Genomic DNA, 22,490 nt, shown 5'->3' with positions numbered 1-22,490 from the left:
ACCAACATCGAACTTGAACCTAAAGAAATCGCAACCCTAAAAATCGGATATTGTTTGAATCAAAGTGTTTGCTATTGCTTGCTTTGCTCTCTTGTTCTTAGGAGAGTTATTGATTCAAAACCTAAATCGTATTGTTGAAAGAAACTTAAATCGAATCGAAACCCTAAAATTCGAAGTTAATAAATCCGATTGATTGAGGTTGCTTAGGTTGTTTAGATTGATTGTTTCTATGATTGGTTGCATGCATAAATTGTTAGAAATAAAACCCTCATATCGCATGAATCCTAGAAACCAAAACCCTAGAGGAAGCTTAATCCTAAATAAAATAGGAAAACCTAAGTAAAAAGAAAAAACTTAAAAAAAAAAAATCTAAAATCCTAATCAAAATAGAAATTTCTAAATCCTATTTGAAATAAGAAAATCTAAAAAACTCTAAATCCTATTCTAAATAGGAAAATCTTAAATCCTATTGTAAATAGGAAAATCCTTAATTCTATTCAAAATAGAAAATATCTAAACCCTAAATTAAAATAGGAAATCATAAATCCTAATCAATATAGGAAAACCTAAAACCTAATCGAAATCGGAAATCCCTAAAAGAGGAAATTTAATCCTAAGAGGAAAGTCAAATCTTTAAGTAAATCGATTCATGATTCGGTCTTAAATACCGCATGACATTAACGATTACATGATCTTGACTCAAAACCCTTTTTGCTTGTAGATGTCGAATTACAACTTGTATTTTACTGCCCTAAATATCTGAGGAGATAATTATTTAAAATGGGCAATGGATACTAAGATTATCCTAAAGTCAAAAGGACTTGGTGAATGTATCACATAAGGCAATAATGCCAAGTGAGAAAGATAGATACAAGGCAATATTAATTATTAGCCACCATCTTATTGAGAGTCTCAGAATCCAGGAATTATAAGTCCGTAGATGAGTCTATTGCTAGCTGAGCAAAATAATGACTTACTGATGAGATACTGTAAATTAAGACCTCATAGATTAACCCCATTACTTGATGCCAATAAGGCCGCAGAGGATAAGAAAGAATCCAAAGAATCTAACCACGTCCAGAGTGATAGACCACACGGCCGTGACCGTGGTGGATGGAAAGGACAAGGTTGTGGCCACTATAACTCATCCGGCCGTGGGAACCACTATAACCGTGGTTGTAGACCCAATTTTGGCCATGGTCGAGGGCGAGGAGGCTGTGGTATTTATAAAGCACAACACTCGACCAAATCAGTGTGCCATAGATGTGGAATGGGGAACCATTGGGCTAAGATATGTAGGACTCCCAAACATCGTTGTGACCTCTATTAAGAGAGTGTAAAAAGAAAGAATCCTAAAGCCCATTTGGTTTATAAAGATGGTAAACATGATGGAGTATGAAAATTCTGATTGCCTAAAAGAATCAAGTTGATAAATCTGAATTCGACATCAAAACCTCTATGTTTTCTTTGCCGTTTTATGTGTTCATTAATTGTTATCTCCTTGAATTTATTTGATATTATTTTATGTTTAAAACATGATTCTTGTCCATATTAGAAATGGCTGAGGACAAGAACATACTTGTGGTGGATAGTGGATCGAGCCACACAATTTTAAAAGACAAAAGATATTTTATAAATCTAACATTGAAAAATGCCAATATTAGCACCATAGCGGGTATAGCTAGTCTTATTGAGGGTCACGGTCAAGCCCATATTCTTTTACCTAAGGGCACGCATATTGAAATAAGCGATGCCCTATATTCACCCAGCTCGAAGAGGAGCTTATTAAGTTTCAAAGATATAAGATTGAATGGTTTCCATATTGAAACAAAGGGTGAAGGAAACAAAGAATTCCCAAATATAATTGAGATCACCCAAGGACATAAGAAAGTCCTAGAGACTATACCCGCATTATCCACTGGTCTCTACTATGCTAAAATCGATATGATCGAAGCTAATATATCGAGAAATTCACTTTATGGCATGACCGGCTTGGCCATCCGGGTCATAGTATGATGGGTAAGCTTATGATAAATTCAAGGGGGCACACCCTAAATGAGAAAAAAGTTATCCCTAAGAATCTCACGTGTGAAGCATGTTCACAAGGGAAACTCATTATAAGGCCATCACCGGCTAAGGTAAATAAAGAGACCTTAAACTTTCTGGAAAGGATACAAGGGGATATATGTGGACCAATACACCCACCATGTGGGATATTTAGATATTACATGGTCCTCATTGATGCATCGACAAGATGGTCGCATGTTTGTTTATTATCCTCTAGAAACCAAGCGTTTGCTAGGTTGTTGGCCCAGATCATAAGATTGAGAGCCCATTTTCCAGATTTTCCGCTTAAAACTATACGTCTAGATAATGCCGGTGAATTCATGTCCCAAGCGTTTAATGACTACTGTATGTCCATGGGGGTAAGTGTGGAATATCCCGTGGCACATGTACATACACAGAATGGATTAGCGGAATCCTTCATTAAACGAATCCAATTGATAGCTCGACCATTACTCATGAGGTCAGAGCTTCCAGTAACCGCTTGGGGACACGCTGTTTTACATGCATCAGAGCTTATACGCATAAGGCCATCTAGTGAACATAAATATTCACCATCCCAATTACTCACGGGTCATGAGCTAGACATATCCCATCTAAAGATTTTCGGGTGTGCCGTATATGTACCGATTGCTCCACCACATAGAACAAAGATGGGACCTCCAAGGAGGATGGGAATATATGTTGGATTTGATTCTCCCACCATTATTAAGTATCTAGAGCCAACTACGGGTGATCTATTTAAGGCTAGATACGCGGATTGTCATTTTAATGAATCCGAATTTCCTACTTTAGTTGGAGAGACGAACAAGATGGTCGAAGAAATATCATGGAATCAAACATCCTTAAATTGGCAAGATCCTCGGACTCTGGCATGTGAATCAGAGGTCCATAAGATAATAAATTTGCAAAAGCTAGCTAATGAATTGCCGGATTCCTTTGTTAACCCAAAGAAAGTTACAAAATCGTACATACCAGCTTGTAATGCACCATTACGTATTGATGTCCAAAAGGGAATCAATGAAGTTGCTACCGAGTCTAACGCACGTAAGAAACGTGGTAGACCAATAGGTTCCAAAGATAAAAATCCTCGAGAATCAAAGAAACGTGCAATAGGAAACGAGGTTAAGGAAACCATAGACATGGCCGCGGCAGACCCTAAGGAACCGAATAGAGAGATTTGGGACGCCAATCCTCATGATCCTGAAGGGATAGATAATAATGAGATCTCAATAAATTATATCATGTCTGGAATAAAATGGAACCGCAAAGATGTCGACATCGATGAAATATTTGCATATAAGGTAGCACTTGAAATGAATGAGGATCATGAACCCACGTCTATATTAGAGGGCACTCAAAGATCAGATTGGCTAAAGTGAAAAGAAGCCATAAACGTAGAGTTAAGTTCATTAAAGAAAAGGGATGTGTTTGGTCCGACCTTAAGGACACCATCTAAGATAAAACCAGTAGGACACAAGTGGGTCTTTGTGAGAAAGAGAAATGAGAATAATGAAATCGTGAGACATAAGGCACGGCTTGTAGCACAAGGATTCTCACATAGACCAGGGATAGATTTTGAAGAAACATACTCCCATGTGGTGGATGCAACGACTTTTAGATTCTTAATAAGTCTGGCAATAAGAGAAAATCTTGATTTGCGGTTAATGGATGTTATGACCTCTTATCTATATGGTCCACTGGATAATGAAATATATATGAGATTACCAGAGGGTATTGAGCTCAAAGATAAAAATAAGAAAGGGTCTCGAGACCAATACTGCATAAGGCTGAACAAATCGCTTTATGGACTGAAACAAAGTGGGCGCATGTGGTACAATAGATTGAGTGAGTACCTAGTCAAAGAAGGCTATAAGAATGATCCCATCAGTCCATGTATCTTCATAAAGAAGTTTGCAAACAAAGGATTTGTGATAATAGCAGTATATGTGGATGATTTGAACATCCTTGGAACCTCTGGGGAAATCGCCCAAACAGTCGAATATCTAAAGAAAGAATTCGAGATGAAAGACCTAGGCAAGACAAAATTCTGTTTGGGATTGCAACTTGAGTACGTGAATAATGGAATCCTTGTGCATCAAAAGGCATATACTAAAAAAGTATTCAAGAGATTCAATATGGACCAGGCCCACCCATTGAGCAGCCCAATGGTTGTGAGAAGCCTCGGATTGGATAGTGATCCATTCGGTCCAAAGAAGGACGAGGAAGAAGTTCTCAGTCCTGAAGTGCCATACCTCAGTGCCATAGGAGCGTTAATGTACTTGGCTAGCCACACTAGACCAGACATTTGTTTTGCCGTGAACCTCCTATCGAGATTTAGCTCATGTCCGACCCAAAGGCACTGGAACGGAATTAAACATCTTTTACGCTATTTACAAGGAACTGTTGATTTGGGCCTATTCTATACTAACCATAACAAAGAAGGTTTAGTTGGTTTTGCTGATGCAGGTTATATATCAGATCCGCATAATGGTAAGTCACAAACAGGTTATGTGTGTACACACGGTGGAACCGCGATTTCGTGGCGTTCAATGAAGCAAACCATCTCAGCCATTCCATCCAATCACGAGGAGATCTTGGCAATACATGAGGCCAGCCGTGAGTGTGTGTGGTTGAGGTCGATGACTCAACACATACGATCTAATTGTGGAATGGACGATGAGAAGGGACCAACGGTCATGTACGAGGACAATGCGGCCTGCATCGCATAGCTCAAAGAAGGTTAGATCAAGGGAGATCGGACGAAGCACATCCTACCTAAGTTCTTCTTCACACATGATCTACAAATGGATGGAGAAGTTCAAGTGGTGCAGGTCCGATCCAATGACAATTCAGCCGACCTATTCACTAAGGCATTACCAACATCGACATTGAGAAAGCTCACGCATCAAATTGGAATGCGGAGACTTAAGGACTTTCAGGGATGACCAAAACAGGGGGAGTAATACGTGCTGTACTCTTTTTCCTTCACCATGGTTTTGTCCCTATGGGTTTTTCTGGTAAGGTTTTAATGAGGCAGCATCCCCAAGCGTATTACTGAGATCCTTTGGCATCTACACGGTTATGTCATCCAAGGGGGAGTGTTGTAAATCACATAACGGATGGACTCCATAACCGTGACCCATGTCCATGTCTAGCTTCTAGAAGACTCGCCCAACCGACCAAGGCCAAAGAAGGTTTATGTTAGTTTTAGTGGGCTTTAGTGTTTCCTAGTCCAATTGGGATTTGTCTCCCGTATTGTGTACAGAGCCGGTCCTAGAAATTTAGGGGCCAAAGCAACAAAATATTTTTTTAAGGTTATTATGAACAGTTATAAAATTTGGGGGCCTTTACATAAAAATAAATTTTTTGGGGGGGGGGCCTATTTGCATATATTTTCTCTTGCTAAATTTTTAAGAAAATTTGGGGGCCACATACATTTGCTTCACGTCGCTCCCCTCAGGGCCGGCCATGTGTGTATATATATAAGTTGTAATCTCATTCATTAATCAAGAAGAATACACAAAATTCATAACACTACCCAATATATAAGCACATGACAGATAAGACTATTAATATAATCATTCATTCAAAGAGAAAAAAAAATGATTATATCTTATTTCGGCCAAAAAATTATTTTCTTCGCCTCGATATTGGTTATAATCTCCTTTTTTTTTGTCTCTTGAATTATTCTTGAGTAATAAAAACTTGTGTCAAATTAACTAGACATGTAAGGATATCAAAATGAATTAAATTTTATAGGTCGATCTGATCTGACACGATCCGGCCCATTAACTTTAACGGTTTGAAATACTTTGACCTTAAACATTTATGGATTAATGGTTTAATGAATTATTTGATTTGGGTTGTAATGGGTTTATGGATTAACCATTAACCCATCAATTAATTCATTATCAACATAATACCGTTGTCATCTATCATCATCATCATCATCATACTCATCATAATACCATCATCATACAATCATCACCATCACCATCATCATAATCATCATCATCATCATACTATCATTACAATAATCATATTACCAGTATCATCATCATCATCATCATGATCATCATCATGAGTTTCCTGCTAAAAACGATAATCCATAATTTTTACGCTAGATTGGGAATCCACAATTACCCACAAAAAGAAAAATCTCTAATTTTCTCGCTTAAAACATGAATCCGTAATTTTTTACTAAACGTATGTATCCGTAATTTTTCCAACACAAATACTTAGTTTATCTACCAAAAACGAGAATCCAAAATTTGTACGTTATGATTCTTTAAAACTTTCCTCTAAAACGTGGATTAGTAAACTTTCACTAAAAATTTCAACAAAAACGCAATTGTGTTATATAATTGTCCAAAACGGGAGAATATATATATACTGATGTGATGATGATGATAATATGATGGTGGTATGATGATGATGGAATATGACGATTTTATGTCTTTGATAATAAAGCATGGTAAAATGATAATATATTATAATTATAAATCTTAATTAATTGTTATTATGTTTATGAAAATTGTTAATTAGTTAGTTATTATTATTTTCTTGGGTAGATCTATATAGCTTTTTAGTATTTACCCATCAAACTAAATAGGTTCATGAGATGACTCAAACTCATTTGTAAACTCATAAAGAATTTGTGTCTCAACCCATTCGGTCGTAGGATAGATTGGGTTGGGTTATCTCTTTTGACACACCCAAGAGCGAGTCCCGTCCATCATCGTAAATAAATATGCCCATGATTTTTTTTATTGTAAATACGAATTACATAAACTAAAGTTGTGTTACATTAAAAAACAAAAAGAACAACTTAATAAGAAGGTGGCTTAAAGCCTATAATTTTGCATGTAATCTTAAGCATTTCACGATACGCAAAACGCATAGGAAACAAAATTCCAAAACAATCTTCGGTAAGACCAAGTAGAACGAAACAACATTCTTTTTTGACATTTTTAAATTTGAAATGCTTCACTGCTTCAACACAACCTGGAATTTTTTCTGCGTCTCCCGCACAAGACACTGGTTTTGGCAACAACCCTTTCTCCGACACTGGAGCAAACGCAAGATCATTATTACCTTTCGTGATTTGGGAAATTGATAGCATCAAAATCATCACTGCTAAGATGGACACGCATACTTGCTTGTTCCCACTCATTTTTAAGTGTTTATACAACTTCTATTTAGTCTTGTGATGGTATTTATAATCGTGTATAGTTATGATCCTTTTAGTAGACGATCTATATTGCTTTTTCTTGGATTTTATGCATACATATGTTACTTTTCCTTGGACATCTTACCTTTGAGAGAAAACGAATACACTGTATTTCATTAACCATTTGTGATATGTTTATTTATATAAAGGAAACTAATCGATTAGATTTTATAACATTGTATTATCATCTTTGTTTTTTTCTTTTCCTGAAAATTAAATTATTCATTTTCTCAAGTAATAAAAAGTATATTATCTTTGTTTTATGATAAATACCGTTTTAGAGTTGCAATATATTATTTTATAAGATAATGTGAAATAGAATGTTTAAAAAAATATCTATATAAAAAATAAAAAAATTCCTAACGAGAAACATGCATAATTATTGGTAGCTTATTTTCTTTGGAGGCATTGTCGTTCAGATGACAAAACTCATATTTGAGAGTATCATGGAACATTGATCTTTGAAAATATCAAATTGATCTTTGAAATTTGATCCGGAAGATGTACCATTGGTAAGTGCACTACTTTTGGGTACGCCAACGAAGGATGATACTTTAGGTTGGCATTTTACAAAAACTGGTAAATATATAGTTAAGGCTGGATATTATACGGCACGGTTAGAAAACCAGAAGACCAATTCAACATAAGTTTTTGGTACCGATACAAAACCGCTGAAAGTTCACACTTGGTAAGTGCAATGCCCGCCAAAGTTAAAACACTTTTTGTGGCAAATTATATCCGGTTATATATTGGTTACAGCAAATATGCGAAAAAGGGCATAAACTGTGATATGGATTGTAGTAGACGTGGGAAACAAAGGAGAAAACTAATCATGCAATTTTTGAATGCTCACCAGCTCGTCAGATTTGGGAGCTATTACAAGTTCCTACGGCACCAGAGATTTTTCCCACGGTTTTCATCAACATGAATATGGATCATCTATTCTGGAGAACACCCCAGAAGTCGATACATATTCGTTTCCGTGGATAATTTGGTACATATGGAAAGCAAGAAATGATAAGATCTATGAAATTGTGGATAAAAACCCATTGGAGGTACTGCGTTTAATGGAAAATCAGGCACAAGCGTGGTAGTTAGCTCAAGTTGAGCTTCACACGGAAAATCAGGGTTCTTCGAAAATTGATAGTCGAAACCGGGGAAGATTCAACTCACATGTGCCAATAAGTTCTAGTTATCGATGCTACGTTGATGGTTCCTGGAAAAGAAGTGATAAGTACTTTGGAACAGGGTGGTACTGCTCGTCTTCTAACAGAGAATCGCAAACAATGGGAGCTCCCAACCTCCGAAGGAGCCTAACTCCACTACATACCGAAGTGGAAGCACTTGTCAGGGCGATGAGGTGCATGATTGACACTGATAACCAAGACGTGCTTTTTTTATACAGACTTTTTAGATTTGGTGAAGATGATAACCAAGGTGTTTCCGGTTACCACCTGCAAACGTAGCGTTTAAACCAATCATAATTACCGTTCCAGATCACTCAAAATCGCTAAATTTTAAAAATTCTTTTCCACTAGCGTTTACGGTTGCGTGCAGTAGCGGATGATCAAAAAAATTCAACATAAACAATAAATAAATAAAAACTGCAACACCAAACTCTTTCTATTAGTGAAGTAAGAAGAACTTTTTTCTTCCAAATCAACTATGTTTTACCCACTTTTATGTGTTTTGTTTAAAATTATTTATCCTACAAAATTTTGAAAAGCCCAAGACGGAATTAGTTTAGTCCCAAGCTGATATTTATTTTGGGTCAGAAACTTTTTGAACATCCTATTGCTTTGCGAGCCAACAATATACTTAGTAGACATATAAGTTTTAAGATCTGTTTGTTATTATTGTGGTTTGTAATTTCCAATAAGACAAACAAAATCCAAAAGTTATTTTCGTTTACAGAATCAATGGACTTTTCGTAGGTATTATATCACCATTCATCCTAACCTATTAATGATATGCCCTTCAAATTCAAGACTAGTAAGATAATCAACTGCATGATCATTAACAATGTCTAAGAATCCTTCTTTGTTTGTTCTAGCACAAGATTATCTCTATTCAAAATGCTTAAATCATGGTTTTCTAAAGGAAACTAAAGTAAAGAAAAATTCAGAGAAATTTTTGGATAGGGAGAAGGAACAGTCATCTCTTTGTCTGAATAATCAGATGAGATCTATCTTCGTTTTCTATGGGACCCATCCATAACTTGTCGACCTTGTGTCTATTTTAGAACTCTACATCACTTCTTTTGGATTTTATTCTTTCTTACCCAAGAAGTTGTTAGGATACAAGATCAGCAACTTACCTAGGTTCTTAAAGACTCTAGATAAAATAAAGAAATCATGAAATTGATCTCATGATATAATTACCTAAAAAGTCAAAAAGTAATTAAAAGAATTTTTCTATTTATTAATAAATAAAATAAGTAATGGATCTAAATCTCATAGTATCATCGTACGGGAGACCAGAGTACAAAATAATTTATCTAACGAACTAAGCTGAAAAGTAAAAACGGACAGAAGTTTATTAGTTACGATCTTGCAAAATTAGGATCTTAAGATTTTTACTTAAAATTGTTTTTGTGGGTAGTACATGTACATAATTTTAAGTACATGTACTAGCCATATTGTTTCTTCAGACCTCTGCAATGTTTTGTAAATATTGCAGAGGTCTGAAGAAATCTACTTATGTTGTTTGTACTCGTACATAACCTTGGTTCAACCTAGCTATTGGTTTTTCTTATATATATTTATGGAACTGATTTTTTTTTTCTTTTTTTCTTTTTTTGGTTTTATCATCGAACTGATTTGGTCTTGGGATAAATGAGATTCAGAAATAGTGAAAGAGCCTACACAGTTAGAAATGTCATCAAGTTTTAAGAGACACAATTCTTGCGTACAAAACTCATAGATAAATTATACAGTCTGTAATTATTTTTATACAATTGAAGATTGTACGTACACTTGACTTGAGTATGTATATATACTTACGTTACCTAATACGTAGATGAAACTAGTATATAGAGAATTAGAGATAGAAAGTGGTCCAGTTTGAGTCTATCGCTGACCGACTTGTAAGAAGAACAGTCGTGTGTGAAGAGAGAGAGATTCCCTCTTCGCCAGCTTTCTTTTTGGTTTTATGCTACAGGACTCTTTGCAAGTGTCCAAAAGCTTACTATCACAAATAAAAAACAAAATTCTATTATATTAAAATTGGTACCGACGACTCCCAAAAAAAAAAAATTACTTTTGAAACTTTCTTGGAAAAAAATAGGATGCCCATTTTTTCAAGTCATCAAACTTAGAAATATCTATCGTTTACTTCTCTATAAGTCTTGTGGGATTTATATTAAGAAAATAGTGTAAAACATTCATCAATTAATTGAAATAAGAATTCTTTATATATAAAAACCGATGACTATTATCTAAAGTCCAAATTCTTACATGCTAAAATTTCAAAGCAATAGTTGAACTTCTTGTACGCTAACAGCCATAAGAAAATAATATTTCGAGCTTCAAAATTAGTGTAATTGTTAAGATTCTATATTTAAATTAGGTGGTTTTTTTTTTCTCTATATATTATACTGGAAATATATAATTAGTTACATTCTTATTTGTTTTCTTCTTCATAACTCTCTCTGTCTTCTTGCTCTCAGAATTTTACTTGATTTAGTAGAGAACTGTATGACAAATTAAAGAGTTTTTCTGTATATCTCTCTGTCCACCTTTTTTGTCTTCTTACTTCGAAATTCTCTCTCTCTGTCTCTCAACTAAACCAATATCAACATGATGATGCCAGATGATCATCATCACCTCTCATTTCCCAGCTATGTCCTTCACCAAGAACACATCACCCCAAATCCTAACCCTAACCCTAATCCTACCTCCTCTAACTCAGCCAAGAGGAAGAGAAATCTCCCGGGAAATCCAGGTATGTATATATAAACACTTAATCGAAATCTTAGACTTTTAATATACACAATAGATGAATTTCTTGATAATTTTTATTTTTTAGAACAATATTCTTGTTCCAGCTTTGGATCTCTTTTTCCTTTCTCTTGTCATGTTTCCTTATCATATACTCAATCATTGGTAAATTAAATTTAAAAACCAGATCCAGATGCAGAAGTCATTGCTCTATCGCCAAACTCCCTCATGGCAACAAATCGATTCATATGTGAGATTTGCAACAAAGGGTTTAAGAGAGACCAGAACCTTCAGCTTCACCGGAGAGGCCATAACCTTCCATGGAAGCTAAAGCAAAGGACAAACAAGGAGCAAGTGAAGAAAAAAGTGTACATCTGTCCAGAGAAGAGCTGCGTACACCATGACCCGGCCCGAGCCCTCGGTGACTTAACCGGAATCAAGAAGCATTTCAGCAGAAAACATGGTGAGAAAAAGTGGAAATGTGACAAGTGTTCCAAGAAATATGCTGTCATGTCCGATTGGAAAGCTCATAGCAAGATTTGTGGTACTAGAGAATACAGATGTGACTGTGGTACCCTCTTTTCCAGGTATATTACAACACTAATTTTAAAGTCATTTTTTTTTTTTGATAAAGAGCGAAATTTAAATTCAAAAAAAAAATGTTTAATTTATACAACCGTTAGTGTAAAACATGAGCTTAATTAATGAACCAACTGGCTTTAACTAAAATCAATTAAGATCTCTGATTATATATATGTAACGTTATTGAATTAGTATATTGGATGATTGAATTTGAACAGGAAAGATAGTTTCATCACACATAGAGCATTCTGTGACGCCTTAGCTGAAGAGAATGCTAGATTCGTCTCAGTTCCACCAGCACCAGCCGCACCGGCACCGGCATATTTGAACAATCCCCTGGATGGGGAAGTCAATCTTGGAAACATCAATCAAAATCATCAACAACGACAAGTTAATACTACATCTTCTCAATTGGACCAACCCGGTTTCAATATCCATCGCAATAACATTGCCTTTTTGGGACAAACCTTACCAACCAACGTTTTTGCGTCCTCATCATCACCATCACCTCGTAGTGCATCTGACTCCCTTCAAAATCTATGGCATTTACAAGGACAATCATCTCACCAATGGCTTCTCAATGAAAACAAGAACAACAACATTCTCCAAAGGGGAATCTCCAAGAATCAAGAAGAACGTGAGATCAAGAATGTGATTAGTAATGGTTCTTTGTTCTCTACGGAAGCACGCAACAACACTAATAATTATAACCAAGACTGTGGACATATAGCATCAATGTCAGCCACGGCATTGCTACAAAAGGCAGCTCAAATGGGATCAAAGAGATCATCATCATCAAGCTCAAACAATAGCAAGACTTTTGGTCTAATGACCTCTATCTTCAACAACAAACAAGGAGAGAATATCAAAACTAAGGAAGTTGATGAAAGAGGCTTCACGAGAGACTTTCTTGGTGTGGGAAGTCAACACCGTCCTTGGCCATTATTGATGGTCAACCATAATCTTCCCAACTCGTCTCCTTCGGCCACCATTGACGGCACACCAACCGCGGACAGGAACCAGTAAATCTTGTATTGTTCATGATAATGATAAAAGGTAAATTACATTAGGTTGTATGAATTTTAAGAACAATCAAGATTCCTCTGTTTATGATATTCTCTAAATGCAGAAACGTAAAAGTATGACATTCAAGTGGCGAGAGGACATGGTTTAAGCACGGCGAAGAAAACGGTGAAAGAGGAGATTTTGACTCGGAGAGAATCTCTGAGTCAACTCGGTGCTACGAACTGGGTCCACTCGGTTGATGAAGATGGGAAGCTATTCGGGTCCACTTCTGCATGCATGAGGAAACCTCTGAGCTCTGACCATGCAAAGCATACGCTATCGCTATGTCTTTTCTTATTCTTCTTTTTGTTTTATTTTTGTAATTATTTCAAGTTTTAATTTTGAAAGACCCTAAAAGAAACGATGAAAAGTGTGTATATAGGTTATGTAAATGCAAACTTAAAGTAGTTGTTACTTTTTGTTTTTCCTCGTAGAAAGGTTATACTTTTTTGGGGAAACTTTGATTTCTAAATTGGGTTTTCTATTTATAATGAGAATTAAAACTACGAAAGTCCATTAGACACAATTTTTGCTAAATATAATGAGTATGCGGAGTTGAAGGAGTTACCAAGCCACGCATGAGCTTTTTATGAGTATGTCCGGCCCAAAGTCTCTTTTATGTCCTATTTTTTGTTTGTTTGTCATCCTTTATGTCCTATTTATAAAACAAAAATAAACGTAAAAAAAAAAAGGGTTTTCCAGGATAGACCCAACACTTGTGACATAAACCACTGTAGACTTATCATAATTGATTTGATGCATAAAGCACCGGTTTGCTGAATTTTATATAAGGGCCAAACCTGCTTATGCGCATTAGTCTATTGGAAACTCTGTAGTAGCAGTAGAATGGAGTTCCACTATCTAATCGGAGGAAGATTATATTTAAAGAAATTTTCACTAAAGGGACAGTTTTGAATATTTGTCTCACGTTTTGACAAACTGAAATTTAGCTTTCAGGATTTGACAATTAAATCAGATTCTGACCAAAATAACCCTAATAAAAGAAATCGAACAGCACAGTAGCTCCTGGTTTAGTTTCTTTTCGTTTGGTTTGCTGTTTGGTTTTAAATTAATTAAAAAAAAAATACAAAGAAAACAAAGAAGAAGAACGAGAGAGAGACAGAGAGCTTCGAGAGAGAAGTCAAATTTCTGTTCGAAATTCATTCATCCATCTTCGTCTTTCGAAATCTCCGTTTCAATTGTTCTGCAACTTGATTTGAAACATCTCATTCAAGTCTAATATCCGGCGAAGAGCAAGTTACTGATTATCCGACGAAGAGGTTAATTTCTGGAGAGTCATTGATTTTGCTTCATTATCAAGTAGAGAGATTAAAGTTAAATAGATTAAGAGATTTCCAGCGAATTGGAAAAAATGATAGAGAATGGTTAGAAAGCAATTGTTCTTCCGACGTAATTGACTTAACGTAACCATCGAACAATGAAACAAAACTCAAACTCTTTAGTTTTTCAAACTTAAAATATACTAGATTTACAAGATTTGTATGTAAAAAACATTCAAAACGTTAAAAAAATGAGATTCTGAGATAAAGATTAATGACGGCTGCATATTTAGGGTTGCAGAAGTAGATACTCATGTGGAAGATGACTGCACAATTACAATTATACCCTTCAGTGAATTTCTTTTGTGTACGTATATACAATTTACGGTGTACGTTGGTTTGATTATGTGGACGTGTTAATATTGTACGTTAATTACGTACATGTGAAGTAGTATACGTACATGTGTCGAATAATCAACTTTAATTACGTAAACCAATGGGGCTTTATAAATCACGTACACGTTAATTAGTATACGTACATGTTTCTAGTAATAAACTGAATTTTTATGCTAGCCCCACAGTAAGTTGAGTGTTACCAACATTCCTGACATATCATATCCCATATTTTTCAACAAAAAAAGCAGTCCACTTGTTGTAATATAATTTTCGTCATTACCTTTACTATTGTTCATAGTCGTCATCTTTATCGTCCTCTTTCTTCTCTTCGTCATCCTCATCTTCTTTCTTTTCATCCTCTTTATTGCCCTCTATTTTTTCTTCCTCATCTACTTCTTCATTGTTTTCACCTCCGACTCATGGTTAGTTTCATCAGTAAAGTTATCCATCATGCACACACTATTCACACTTTCTTTAACGGGTTGGAAAAAACGATACAATTTACACTTAGATCGCTACTATGAATAAAAAAAATGTTCCAAGCTCACTTTTTTGTGATAGTTTTATTTATCTCCTGGCAAGACCCTACACATGGTGGTAATAACACCATTCTCTCTGTCATGATCACTACCTCGTTTCTCACGTACACAGTATTACATGTTTACGTACATAGTCTTCAATAGAGGTACTTGTGATTTTGAAACATTCTGAATTCTTGACAACCTTTGCAGACAAATTCCACCGACAATTATCATCCACACAAGCCATCTCCAATCTTCTAGGATCAGACTGAGTTTGCTTGTAGCAAAAGCAAACTTTGAGTGCAAGATAAGCCATAGTTTGTTGTATGACTTGCCTGTTCATAAACACACTACCCACATACAATGTCTCACCAGTCGTAGTAATTTCAACTTCTGTAGAATCACATCAAACTTTGGCTAAATCATCAAAGACTGGAGCTGCATCATTATCGAGAATCTCCGGCTCTCCACTATGTAATAAAGAAAATCCATTCTACACTTCGTAAGACTCAACCGAAGGTTGTATACGGAGATCAGTTTCATTTAAGACACCAGTTTCTGAACCTCCGATATCCAAATCCACACCAATCTCTCCATTGACTTCGTCTCTACCATTAACATCGGTATCCGTATACGTAACAAATTCACCTTCGCATCCTGTGTCTCGTACACATTCTCTAGTGTACGTACATTGGAGCAATCCATGTTGACACGTCCGGGTTGAATTCATAGTTAGCTGACTGTCACCCAAATTCACACTGGTTTCTCCTGTACGTACACGTTGACTTGTGGTCGTACACTCTGCCAATAGACGACTGAATTCCCCTGCTGGTTCCACGGTCGGTGGAATGTCACAGACATCCTCGTCAACATGGCCAACTCCATATTCTTCTACAATCAAATCATTCCACTTGTTGAAATCGTAATCTTCACCACTACCTTCACTGCCGTCTATAGTAGGGTCGAGAGTACTTCCCGCACTATAGCCACCACTGACATCGTCATCTTTTTCAATGTTTTCGTCGCTGTCATTCAATTCTTCCCCATCCACATCTTCGTTCTCCTCATCCTCTGCATCTTCATTTGTTTTTTTCATCCTGTACGTCAGTTTGCTCATCTACATCCGCATTAGTGACATCTACAGTTCTACTGAAAGACATAAACAAGTTGACACTTGGATCCCCAACACGAATCAGGATGAATGTATCCAAGCTCATTTGATTGTCAATGTAGACAGGAGGGCGTGTACGTTCTATCATAGTTGACATATTTCCCGGCATCCAGTAACTAATTATTGGCTGCCATTTTTTGTACTTCAAATTGAAAACCTCACATAATGTACGTGCCAAATCCGTGTACGTCATGTTTTCCCTAACACGTACACACCGACCATAGCTTCTTTTCTCAGGTTCAAATTTCTATTTTTCTTCTGTCACTATCCAATCACCAACCATAATAAATACTGGAATCTCCATTAACATCATGCATCATAAATTCAGGAGAACCCCATTAAATGCAACTGAGAACAACTTTTATACCTCCAACTAAAAAAAGACTTTGCAACTACACACTTAATGCACATTGAATCTCGTCATTTAATATTTACTACAGAATAAATATAGAATCAAGAGAGGAATAAATTCAATTTCTTGAAGTTTTGTATCCAAATCAATTTTGTTTTCATTGAAAGTGTATGTAATCACTAAAATTTATATTTACAACTTCATTACTTACCACGACCACTGCTTTCTCGCCGGAAAACTTTGTTAAACAACAGATCAAAATGGCCGTAAACAACAAGATCAAAATGGCGTCAATCTCATTCCTTCATAGATATTTAGGGGAAGTTTATGTTTTTTCTTAGTTCTCTTTACAAAATCTAAACAGTGTACGATTTTATGATTTAAGAGGATTAAAATAAGATGTAATGATGAGTTTGTATTAATTATAGTTGGAATGAGTCATGTCTCAACTTTTTCAGCATTTAAACCATTTATGACACCATATTTTATATGCTTTTATTCGTTCGGTGTACACTGTACATCCGACGGAAATATTACAAAACTAATCAACTGTAGCTAACGAGATACTGTGTACGTAACCAACTCGCCTGACGATTTCGTTCGCTGTAACTGTACACCGGTTCGGCTAGAAGGGCATTTTTGTCTGAAATTGACATAATTGTCAAATGGTGAAAGCTTTTCCCCACTTTGTCAAAACCTGAAAGAAAAACATAAAACATGGGTCTGGCCCGTAATTAACCTTTATATTTATATATGCGCTCACGCCATATTATCCAACAAAGAAAATATAAATATATATCTATACTAGTATTTTTGCAGTTATTTTTGAGTCGGGTGGATAAAATTGTTCTTGCATACTTTGGATATCCGACCCGTTTACAAATTTTGGTCATAAAAAGCTTGTTGGGTCGGATTATATTTAACCCAACTCATATACCGGATATTCCATATTTAATAATTTAGATATTTAGAAGATTTGATTAAGATTTAGAATTATAATTCTTCTATCATCTTTGTTTGATTTGTTTTTAACTGTTTTGAATCATCATATAATACATAAAGTAAAAAAAAAATCAATTTTTTTCCTGCATATATTGTGATTCGAAATTTAAAAAACGGACATATATTGTCCAATTGACGAAAATGTGTGTTCAACGTTCTACATCGACTAAAATATTTAGACAATGATTCAGAATCGTATCATAAATAAGATCAACATTAATAAAATAAATGAGTTTTTTGGCCAGACGGATTTGGCGGGACGGGTTTTTGAATCAACAATAATAATAAAATTAAAATATCATTAATCCGCCGCTTCAATACGGATTAAATCCTTAATTTTTTTAATACCACCAATATTAGACATATTAAATGAATCTCATTTAGAAAATATTGTATAAAACCAAAAATTGTCCCGTGGTATAATGTTACTTAATAAAAATTATAAACTATAAAATATAAATATCTTAGAAAATGATACAATTTACAAATTTTTATATATAATAAATAATTGTTAAATTTTAAAAATTACTACTTTTAGAAAACAAATCACGGAACGTGTTAAGAAGTTACAGGACGGGTTATATTTTGGACGAAGTTATATGGTGGACGAGTTTGAATCAATATTTATAAAATTTTAAAATATCATTAACATGCCGTTTTAATACAGACTAAATCTTTAGTTTATTAAAATATAAATGACTTAGAGAATGATATGATTTATAAACTTTTATATATAATAAATAATCATTAAATTTTAAAATAAAAATAAATCACGGGACGGATTAAGAAATTACGGAACGGGTTATATTTCGGAACGGGTTTATATGGCGGACGAATTTGAATTAATATTTATAAATACCATTAACATGCCGCTTTAATATGGGTTAAATCCCTAGCTTATTAACAATTGTCTCGTGGACTCGTGGTATACCGTTACTTAATAACAATTGTAAACTATAATATAAATAAATATTTTATAAGGAGATAAAATTTACAAAATATTTTTATACTAACTTTAAAAATAAATCATCTCGCGGTGTACCGCGGGTTAAAATTTAGTATATATATTATCCAACAAAGGTTGTAAATGGTAACACTATAAAAAAATTCAGCAAAACACCATTTGCATAAAACTAAATTCAGTTGAATTCTGCCAGATTCAGTAGCTTTTTAACACTAACTGATACAAAAATAAATTTATTTCAGATAAAAATTTGGATAACAGCGAGTAAACAACTCAAATTAAAATATTTTGGATATAAAAAATTACACTTCAAATTTATATTTTAAGATAAGTCAGATTATAATGATACGATACATGAATAATTCAGATACATTAAATCACTAAAAGAATGGACAAGAGTCAAATTCATGTTCGGGTAATTTAGGATAATTTTAATAACTTTTTGGTAAACCATACCATTCAAAATCAGAAGTCTAACGAACGCTAGTAATGTATATTCTATAAAAACTCAAGGAAAAAATGAGAGAGAAGATACAGGAGGAAGATTTATATCTTATTCTGTATGTGAATGAAAGAGATTGTTACAGGAAACGCTTTTTCTATTTTTTTTGCAAAAGCAAAACCACTCTATTTTTATTAAAATGAGCTTTGATGGAGATGAGATTTCATGTCAGATTTATTGCCATTATTCCAACAGTTTCAATGTTGAAAAAAAAAGAGATGTTGACTAAATCAGCCACAAATTTCAAAAATACATACACTCTCTATTTCATAAAAAAAAATATCATTTTAACACATCTCACACAAATCAATAAACAATTAATTATACATATATGTCCCTATTTAATAAGTAATTGATTAAATGATAATGACTGAAATTTAAAGAAAAATAGCTTTGAGTTAAACGTATATAATGAAATTGGTTCCAAAAGTTACACTAAAATGAAAAACAAGCGTCTTTGTCAAAAAAGAAAAATAAGATTCCAAAACAAGACACTCTTTGTGAAACATAAAGAGTATGAGCCAAAAGATAGTAACGAGCCTCTATCCATTTTACCCATACCCAAAACCTGAGTCTAGTCCATTTTAGTATGGACATGTTTTATTTGCTTTGCACCATAATTTGGTATGGACACAAATATTCTCTCTTACATACCACATGACTTTTTCCATCTTTCACAGTTCCAACTTGAGTTTTTTTTTTCTAATTTTCCATTTTGTACTATTTAAACAACCAAATATAAATATGCATTTCTCATCCACATGAATTTTAGTTTTGACATTTGAGTACACTAAATTATAGTGCTAACATTAAAAAAAAATCCATTGTTTTAATAATCTGTTAATTTAAAAATAGAAAAATTCCAAAGAAGTAATTCGGCGCAACTTATCATAATAAGTTCTAAAAACATGTGCAGTGAGTAGAGACTCTCAAAGTCTTTTCAAATATAATATTTTAATACATATAATTTAATTTAATTATTTATTTAAAATTAGAAAAAAATCGATCACAAGTTTTTATATATATGAAAGTAGTCTCTCAAGAAATTTTAAAGGTTCTCAAATGATAACCGATTCTCATCTCTTTTTTTTTCTCACTTTTTATTATTTTATTTTTTTATATTGTTGAAAATCCCTTTAAAAACCTTCCACTGCTCTAACACTCTTCACAATCGCCTTCACAATCGCATAGGCTCCTTGTTTGTCGTCGACGACTCAATTCCCGAATTTTAATCATTAAGATATTCTAGTCCAATAACTATTGAGCTAACATGACCATTCATAATTGACCACTGCGTTGGTTTTTCAATTTTCTCATTGATATCTTGTTACCTACATGGTTGATCATGCTTTTCCACATATCCCACAATAACTTAAGATCATGCCCCTAATTAAAACTAATAAGAATCCATATTCACCATTGTTCATTTAGACAAAAAAAAAAACAATCAAATTAAGAAAAAGTGATGTTGTCTGAGTTTTAAAAATTGTAAATCTTGCGGTGTGTAGCCATAGTAAGATAAAAATTTCTGTTTCACAAGTCCTATTTTAAAATAGTCTAAAAATTATTTATATATATATATTTTTTTTTTCCACAAATATAATTAGTGATGATTTTTTACATTTGATTAACAAAATATCACGAAATGTTTATCAATAGTGATTATAAGTATTTTTGCAAGCAGACTTAAGAAGAAAATGGTAGACACGAGGAATAGGAAACAAAAACCCGAAACAATCATCGGGAAGGGTGAGAAGGATAGTGCAACACGTCTCTGTGACCTCTTTGAATTTGAAGTGAAACACTGCTTTTACACAATTTGGAATTGTTTTCACGTCATCCAGACAAGGTAATGTCTGGGATGGAGCAGGTGCAAGATCATTTCCTAATGTTTGTATAAATATTGATAGCATGATAATCAAAGCTATCATGTTCATCGCCAATATTGTTTGCATGTTGCCGATCGCTTATTGATGTTTGTATAGTTTGTTTCTCATCTTAAAAAAAAAAAACAATTGTCCCTTAATATTAATAATCTTCCATGGTTGTTTTTTTTTTTAGCAATCTATATTATTTCTCTTTTTCTTTTCAGAAAATCCAATCTATGTTTATCCACTATACAATTAAGTACATGCTTAAAATAGTTCTTCCCACATTAATATACTTTTTTTTATTTAATTGATGTTTAAGGTTTTTGCACACATATTCATAAATGATATAAATTTCATATAGTTTACATATTTTACACAGAAACATCATTTACTAAAACTAATTCAACCAATAAAAAAATATTTTACAAATAAATAGTTAAAAATTTATCAAATACATTTAATGTTTAGATAACAACTTGAAAACATCATTAAAATGAAAAAAAATCTTTAAAACATAACCTTAAGTTAAACTGAGGGAATATTAAAGACACTTTTCTTACCCAAGATTTTTAATATAGAGGAATTACATTTACATTAATTAAAATAACTACACTTAATATTACTTAAATTTTATTATTCAAGAAAAGTTAACTCTATCTAATATTATAGGGTTCAGTATAGATATGGAAAATAAAATTTATAAATAAATACACTTCATTTTTTTCTAGATACATTATAATTTTTTTACATTGATTAAAATGACTACACGTAGTTTCTTTTTGATATATTATAGATTTCTTTTGTTATAGAGATTCTCTTTTTAATGGTTTGAAATAAATGTTACAAACAATATCATTTTTTTTCATTATTTGCAAGGTAGTAGTGACAAACAACTTATCGATATCATTACTTTTCATTTCTTGTAACACATTTTATGTGGCAAGTTCTAGCTGGGTGTGTCTCCGTTACATCAAAGCTTCGAAGAAACGGTATTAAATGTGATACATGATGTGATAGATGTGAAGATCCAGAAGAGACAATCAATCATGTTATTTTTGAATGCCCACTAGCGCGCCAGACATGGGCTTTATCAGACATGGGCTTTATCATAGATCCCAACGGCACCAGAGGTTTTTCTTCAGACTCACTTTATGCAAATATTGATTACTTGTTTTGAATAACACCATATGATGTCTACACATGCATATCATTTCCATGGATCATTTTGTAATTGTGGAAAGCTAGAAATGATAAGATTTATAATTATGTGGATAAAAGTCCACTTGCGATTTTGCGGCTAGCGGAAAATGAGGAGCAAGCATGTGAGTTAGCTCAGGTAGAGATTTCGGATGATAATCTAGGATCGATGGTGGCGGATATTCACTCTCATCTAGAGATCTAGGGAAAAAGGGATCTGAATATCGGTGTTCTCATAGATGATTCTTGGAAAGAAAGTGATCACTACTAGGATGGTCTTGTTCTTATCCGAATGATGGAACGTAAGATATAGGAGCTTAAAATCTTCAAAGAAGCTTAACCTCACTACATG

The 22,490-nt window shown here is 33.9% G+C and overlaps 3 protein-coding genes across 3 annotated transcripts; 1 reads left to right on the top strand and 2 right to left on the bottom strand.

Moving 5' to 3' along the window:
- Positions 1-6,780: 6,780 nt before the first annotated feature.
- Positions 6,781-7,458, bottom strand: LOC9313465. The gene has a single exon (XM_002875680.2). The coding sequence runs from the start codon at positions 7,238-7,240 to the stop codon at positions 6,896-6,898; it is 345 nt and encodes a 114-aa protein (XP_002875726.1). The 5' UTR covers positions 7,241-7,458; the 3' UTR covers positions 6,781-6,895.
- Positions 7,459-10,923: 3,465 nt separating this feature from the next.
- LOC9311794 (protein indeterminate-domain 9) lies at positions 10,924-13,354 on the top strand. The gene is made up of 4 exons (XM_002877350.2): positions 10,924-11,239; positions 11,423-11,822; positions 12,036-12,873; positions 12,947-13,354. Exons 1-3 carry the CDS (start codon positions 11,095-11,097, stop codon positions 12,841-12,843), a joined length of 1,353 nt encoding a protein of 450 aa, XP_002877396.1. The 5' UTR covers positions 10,924-11,094; the 3' UTR covers positions 12,844-12,873; positions 12,947-13,354.
- Positions 13,355-20,670: 7,316 nt separating this feature from the next.
- On the bottom strand, positions 20,671-21,047 carry LOC9311793. Its single transcript, XM_002875679.2, has one exon. It carries the CDS (start codon positions 21,023-21,025, stop codon positions 20,723-20,725), a length of 303 nt encoding a protein of 100 aa, XP_002875725.2. The 5' UTR covers positions 21,026-21,047; the 3' UTR covers positions 20,671-20,722.
- Between the last annotated feature and the right edge of the window lie 1,443 nt (positions 21,048-22,490).

Source organism: Arabidopsis lyrata (assembly GCF_000004255.2).
Source record: "Arabidopsis lyrata subsp. lyrata unplaced genomic scaffold ARALYscaffold_5, whole genome shotgun sequence".
NCBI lineage: Eukaryota > Viridiplantae > Streptophyta > Magnoliopsida > Brassicales > Brassicaceae > Arabidopsis > Arabidopsis lyrata.
The sequence above is the reverse complement of the archived record's forward strand: the minus strand, read 5'-3'. Positions and strand labels throughout refer to the sequence as shown.

Coding starts and splice junctions, on each gene's coding strand:
- LOC9313465 (XM_002875680.2), bottom strand. CDS start 7,240: ATGAGTGGGAACAAGCAAGTATGCGTGTCCATCTTAGCAGTGATGATT.
- LOC9311794 (XM_002877350.2), top strand. CDS start 11,095: ATGATGATGCCAGATGATCATCATCACCTCTCATTTCCCAGCTATGTC. Junction 11,240..11,422: donor AAATCTCCCGGGAAATCCAG/GTATGTATATAT, acceptor TTTAAAAACCAG/ATCCAGATGCAGAAGTCATT. Junction 11,823..12,035: donor TGTGGTACCCTCTTTTCCAG/GTATATTACAAC, acceptor GAATTTGAACAG/GAAAGATAGTTTCATCACAC.
- LOC9311793 (XM_002875679.2), bottom strand. CDS start 21,025: ATGCAAACAATATTGGCGATGAACATGATAGCTTTGATTATCATGCTA.